Source organism: Sycon ciliatum, chromosome 6 (genome assembly GCF_964019385.1).
Source record: "Sycon ciliatum chromosome 6, ocSycCili1.1, whole genome shotgun sequence".
Taxonomy (NCBI): Eukaryota; Metazoa; Porifera; class Calcarea; order Leucosolenida; family Sycettidae; genus Sycon; species Sycon ciliatum.
This window is the reverse complement of record NC_088648.1, coordinates 18,231,967-18,238,751: the sequence shown is the minus strand read 5'-3', so window position 1 is coordinate 18,238,751 and position 6,785 is coordinate 18,231,967. Positions and strand designations below refer to the sequence as shown.

The window sequence follows — 6,785 nt, the reverse complement described above, 5'->3', positions numbered from 1 at the left end:
AGGGATAGACTGGTCACTAGTCACACTGGTCAGTAGGGATAGACTGGTCACTAGTCACACTGGTCAGTAGGGATAGACTGGTCACTAGTCACACTGGTCAGTAGAGATAGACTGGTCACTAGTCACACTGGTCAGTAGGGATAGACTGGTCTCTAGTCACACTGGTCAGTAGGGGTAGACTGGTCACTAGTCACACTGGTCAGTAGGGATAGACTGGTCACTAGTCACACTGGTCAGTAGGGGTAGACTGGTCACTAGTCACACTGGTCAGTAGGGGTAGACTGGTCACTAGTCACACTGGTCAGTAGGGATAGACTGGTCACTAGTCACACTGGTCAGTAGGGGTAGACTGGTCACTAGTCACACTGGTCAGTAGGGATAGACTGGTCACTAGTCACACTGGTCAGTAGGGATAGACTGGTCACTAGTCACACTGGTCAGTAGGGGTAGACTGGTCACTAGTCACACTGGTCAGTAGGGATAGACTGAGCACTAGTCACACTGGTCAGTAGGGATAGACTGGTCACTAGTCACACTGGTCAGTAGGGGTAGACTGGTCACTAGTCACACTGGTCAGTAGGGGTAGACTGGTCACTAGTCACACTGGTCAGTAGGGGTAGACTGGTCACTAGTCACACTGGTCAGCAGGGGTAGACTGGTCACTAGTCACACTGGTCAGTAGGGGTAGACTGGTCACTAGTCACACTGGTCAGTAGGGGTAGACTGGTCACTAGTCACACTGGTCAGCAGGGGTAGACTGGTCACTAGTCACACTGGTCAGTAGGGGTAGACTGGTCACTAGTCACACTGGTCAGTAGGGGTAGACTGGTCACTAGTCACACTGGTCAGCAGGGGTAGACTGGTCACTAGTCACACTGGTCAGCAGGGGTAGACTGGTCACTAGTCACACTGGTCAGTAGGGGTAGACTGGTCACTAGTCACACTGGTCAGTAGGCGAACCAAACGGATTCAGGCAGATCCACTCATCCTAAAGGGTTGGTAGACCCAGCTGCTTGGTCACATCGTACGCCACGAAGGATCTCTGGCTGCCGCCATCCATAACGACTTCGACCGTGGCGGTGCGGGTCGGGTCTGCTGGGGAGCAGACTGTAGCGTTAGCCGTCTGGAGCAGCATGGCTCCACCATTGCCGACCGTGCCCACAGCTGCGGATGTGCCCGCTTCAGTCCAGAGATCCTTGGCTGGCGACGCACGTCGCTGACCGGACCTGGTGGCCGTGCCAAACGACTTGTCCTTGCCAGCAAGCGCTAGCGTGCCATCGCAGATGCTGCCATGATGTCGCCGGCTGCACTTGGCGCACTTTAACGTTGACTGGCAGTTGCGGGCCATGTGATGCTGCTTGAGGCACACGAAGCAACGCCCGTCCTGTTTCACTATTTCCTTCCTTCTTGCGAGTGAAGTAATAACGGGGCGCTGTGCGGCAGCGTGATCCTGAGAGCAGTAAGCACGAGGGTTGGTGGACAACACTGCTAACGCAGATGCCGTAGCTGGTCCAAACCTGGGAGGCCTGGCAGAAGGCGGTGACCGGGAGCCCAGTGTTGTGTTGGCGATGCTGTGCAGCGTCTCACCCGCCTCCGTGCGGAAGTCTGCTTCGCTCAGCACCCACTGCAGTAGGTGGGGTACGGACTCTTCAGCACCTGTGTCACATCGGCATCTGTTATAGTTGGTCAGCAACTCCGGGCCCAACTTCCGCTGCAATTGGGTGCAGAATGTCCCTGCAGCCAATTCGCCATGTTGCCCAACATCCTGCAGGTTGATGATTGCGACTTGCAGCAAGTCAGCAAAGCGCTCAAACTCTGCGGCAGTACCCCGATCCCGAATGGGCGTAAACTGCGAGAGTGCGGTCATGTGGACGGCCGTCTTACGACGGAGGCCACAGCACTTGTGCTCCAGGCGACTTATCGCGGCTGAGTACGCGGACGCTGAGTAGCCAAATGCCTCAATGCTCTTTAGCGGCGGGCCCGTGAGGCACTGGCGGAGTTGAAGGAGCTTCAACTCGGCTGATATTGGCTGCTGATCCACGCACACCATGAATGCCATACGCCAGGTGTCGTACGCTTTCTTGTTGCCACTGAAAGTTGGGATGGTGATCTTCTTCAAATGGCGATACAGGCGCGTAGCACCGCCGTTGGAGGTGGTCCGGCCGGAGGGGTCCGGAGGCTCTCGCCCGGGGAATATTTTGAAATTAGAGTGCAAAATCCTGCATTCAGGGCACTTCTGGCATTGTGTTAAAAAAGGGGGTCCGGCCAAAGCCGGACCGGCCGGACCGGCTGCTACGCCCCTGCGATAGACATCAGATGGTGCCGCGCTGAGTGGACTTTGACCTGAGGAACTGTCAGGTGAGGGAGTCAGTGCAGGTGGCGACAATTGCGGCGTAACGGGTAAACGCGCTGACTGCGATGACAGCGTCGGGTTTTGACTGTTTGGTCGGAAGCCGCTCCGAGTCTGGTCTGGCGTCAACAATGCGTACGACGGTTGCTGTGGTGCTGCGTGCGGCGGCAGCTGTGGCGCTGCGTGCGACGGCTGCTGCGGTGCTGCGTGCGACGGCTGCTGCGGCGCTGCGTGCGACGGCTGCTGCGGCGCTGCGTGCGGCGGCAGCTGCGACGCTGCGTGCGGCGGCTGCTGCTGCGGCGCTGCGTGCGGCGGCAGCTGCAGCGGCTGCTGTGCGGAACTTGAAAACGCTGTGTACAGCAGCTGCTGTGCGGAACTTAAAAACGCTGTGTACAGCGGCTGCTACGGCGCTGCGTGCGGCTGCTGCTGTACAGAACTTGAAAACACTGTGGACAGCTGCTGCTGTGTGGCCTGAGTCGACGATTGTCGTGGCACCGAGTGCGACGGCTGCTGCAGAAAACTACTGGAAAACGCTGTGTACAGCGGCTGCTGCCTGACCTGTGTTGACGACTGTCGTGGCGCCGAGCTCGAGAGCTCTGTGTACAGCGGCTGCTGTGAAGCCTGAGAGCTCGACGACGCCGTGTACGATGGCTGCGGTCAAGAGTTCGAAAACTCCGTGCATGGCGGCTGCTGCGAAGCCAGTCATGTACGACGGCTGCGCGTGCGGCCGAGAGTTCGAAAACTCCATGCACGGCGCCTGCTGCGAAGCCAGAGAGTTCAAAAACTCTGCGTACGACTGCTGCGTCGGGGAGTTTGAAAACTCCGTGCACGGCGGCTGAGCCGGCGATGTTGACCTCGGATTTGAAAGGCTCTCTGTAGCTGTGGCCATCAGCCCACGTGGAGGCTTGACCTTGAGGTCATCAGTGAGCGCCGCATTTGTGTCCCCGTTGACATGTATGTCGGGCGGACCTTGGTCAACGATGTACTCATGGTATTCATACGAGGGGACGGCCTGGCCCTGCGTAGGTCTACTTGCAGTGGACAGAGCAGCTGTAGGTGCACCCAAAGACACACTGTCATCCGCACTACCTGTGGTGCTACTCTGCATATGTGTAGATTCTATGTGTGTGGATTCCTGTTGTAACTGATCCTGTGCAGCTCGCACTGTCCTCGCCGCAGACACAGACTCCAAAATAATACTTCCTCCGCCCAAGCAAAATTTTCGCTTATCTTTACAGTTTTTACTGATACATTCCAGGTTCTCAGAACGGCTTATAACGACTCCGAATATGTTGAGGAGTCGTTGAACATCAAGAGAAACTCTCCAAGTCGAAAAATGTAGAAGGCATCCTTTGTCATCAGTCGACGCAGCACTTGTTGTCGGGTAGTACTTCGCACTTTCCAGAAGCGCAAATATTTTCTATCGACACTTTTTTTCCAAGCGCTTCACCTCCTTCACGAGTACGATCGGTTGTGTTTCTTTCCAGCCGAAGCTGGCGAGCTCAGTCAGCGTCGCTTTGCTGGACCGTTCACGTTGATATCAGGCAAATGAGCTGGGCGAGTGACAACCCTGTCATCGAAGCCTTTCTTTTCCAACTGTTTTGCCCAGTGCCGATTCTGGTTCATTTTGCAGTACGAGCGTCGTATGTCAGCTTCAAGCTCGCGTGCATTTTTACCGTACACACACCTTGAGCAGGATGCAATCAAACACACTAGCTTTTCGCAACATGACACCTCTGCTCTGTACTCCAGTGCCAGCAGTGGTACTCTAGCAGCACCCACCTAGCAGCACCCAGCACCCACCTTGACAAGTGACTGACTTCGTGTCTTTTTTACCAGTTCAATCGCATTCAACGCGCTCTACTCTAAATGTTTCTTTACTCTTTGCCGACTTCGCCGACTTGTTTGGAACTGGTACGCCTGAACGAGCAGATTTGTGTGATGGTGAAGTGCACAAGATGCAAAAATTGCTGTCAGACACCTGTCATTGGGCTGAAGGAGATAAGCAAAAAATTTGCCTGGGCGGAGGAAGTATAATACCCTCGTACTTGATCAGGGTTGCGCAATTACCGCACACCCCTCGCCTCGCTGGTGCACGTACTATTGTAACAGTTCATGCTTGCCAAAACTGTACTCGCACGAGTAACAGCATCCGTATACTGGTTTTCCAGATCATCAGCATCCTTGCAGAGACCATCAAGAAACACATTGTCCTGACTGATACTACTACATGCACTGGATAACTCGGTGATGATCTCCATCACGGCGTTCAGGCCGTTCTCAAGTAAAACAAGATTGCACTTGATCTTGTCTTTATCTACGTCTGGTTCGTCGATGGCGACAGGTAGTTCGTGGCCAAGGTTCGTGAAGGTTGCCTTCGCCTTCGCCTTGGCGATCTTCCGCTTCACTACGTCAGCCATCGTCTGAGAGGCTCGAAGGACCAATTTAAACTTTCTGGAATCAGTCTCGAAGATTCATTGTAAGGAAAATATGTCTACTAGTATCTTGTCTCGAAGGAGAAAACTCAAAGAACAAAAGGCAGTGAAGCAAGCCGCCAGCAAATCAAGCAACCGTACGCTTTCCAACGGTGAAAAGAGATAGTGCGGGAAAACACGAAGGTACAAGGAGAAGACTGTAAGGTAAATGCGACAGAGGAGTTGGTGATAATCAAGAACGGAGAAAGGAAGATCAACAGAGAGTGAGAGAGAGAGAGAGAGCTAGAGAACGAGGCTGTCTGGTGATCGTATGCAATATCTCATACCCTGCACCAGTTCTGGTATTTTTCCATGTGCAAGCCGATGTGCATTCGTATCCTTTCTAGGATGGCAAAGGCATGCAAGTTGAGGGCGGGAACCATCAACTTTGGTCGGATTTCACCGATTCCTACAGAACACCCGTTAACTACACATGCATGCATGCACGCAGCCATATATACTAGTACACAAAACACCATACATACTAGTACACAAAAACACCATACACACTGTACACAAAAACACCATACATACTAGTACACAAAAACACCATACATACTAGTACACAAAAACACCATACATATTAGTACACAAAAACACCATACATACTAGTACACAAAAACACCATACATACTTAGTACACAAAAACACCATACATACTAGTACACAAAAACACCATACATACTAGTACACAAAAACACCATACATACTAGTACACAAAAACACCATACATACTAGTACACAAAAACACCATACACACTGTACACAAAAACACCATACATACTTAGTACACAAAAACACCATACATACTAGTACACAAAAACACCATACATACTAGTACACAAAAACACCATACATACTAGTACACAAAAACACCATACATACTAGTACACAAAAACACCATACATACTAGTACACAAAAACACCATACATACTAGTACACAAAAACACCATACATACTAGTACACAAAAACACCATACATACGTGTACCCGTGGGCGTGGGCTAAATTTCTGTAAACTTGCCTTTCTCCAGTCTCTGCGAAAGTACACCGAGTTGTTGCTGTGTTTTATCTTGTTGAGCTGTGATAACTTGTTGAGATGCAGTTAGTGTAGCCATTGATGATGAGATCTCTGTCAACTTTTCCAAGACAGTGGTGATGTCAGTGGAAGGAATGTCTCTCTTCAATGCTTCCATCTGAAACACAATGTACATTCATCAAGACATTGGAAAATACTGATATGACTGAGTGTCACTGGATAACAGATACACAATAATGACATAAAAGTGGCATAGCTGCATAACAGTGACATTACAATGGGCACATTTGATTACTAGTACACACATTTCAGTAATCAGTTATGTTGCATGCACTGTTTGATTACATTAATTCCGTTGTCAAAATCGACGGAATCCAATTCCGTCAAACCCATCAATTCTGAAGGCAGGACGGAATTGCTAAATCTCCCGCCAGAATTGACGTACTCGACATACATGTACAAGCCATGCTAGGAGCATGTGCATGCTGTGGTGTACAGGATCATAGGTGATCCCCTATTACGATTTTTACGTTTAGTGGATTGTTTACATGGCCGCAATCCGGATTTATAAAACCTGGGTCCAGACTGTGTAATCGAAAGCACCCATAAACATCACAGTGGAATCACAGAGCCATCAGGCCCTTTCACAGTATAACAGTGACATCACAATGACATCACAGTGACATCACAATGACATCACAGTGACATCACAATGACATCACAGTGACATCACAGTGACATCATAGTGCGCAGGCAGTACACGGATGTTTTTTTGCACGATTTCCGCCCACTTAAAATGGCGTCCTTTTTTTGCCGAAATTTGAAAATTTGAATCTCTGGCCGGGATGGATTACTGAAATACTTACCCAGCCCAAACTGGGTTCTGTACGGTGAAATCGTGTTATTTTTCTTTGACTCCTTC

The 6,785-nt window shown here is 50.7% G+C and overlaps 2 protein-coding genes across 2 annotated transcripts; one reads left to right on the top strand and one right to left on the bottom strand.

Moving 5' to 3' along the window:
• Positions 1-988: 988 nt before the first annotated feature.
• On the bottom strand, positions 989-2,059 carry LOC135820103 (uncharacterized). Its single transcript, XM_065333412.1, has one exon. The coding sequence runs from the start codon at positions 2,057-2,059 to the stop codon at positions 989-991; it is 1,071 nt and encodes a 356-aa protein (XP_065189484.1).
• A 359-nt stretch (positions 2,060-2,418) lies between these two features.
• On the top strand, positions 2,419-2,907 carry LOC135820101 (ice-structuring protein 4-like). Its single transcript, XM_065333411.1, has one exon. The coding sequence runs from the start codon at positions 2,419-2,421 to the stop codon at positions 2,905-2,907; it is 489 nt and encodes a 162-aa protein (XP_065189483.1).
• The last annotated feature ends 3,878 nt before the right edge of the window (positions 2,908-6,785 follow it).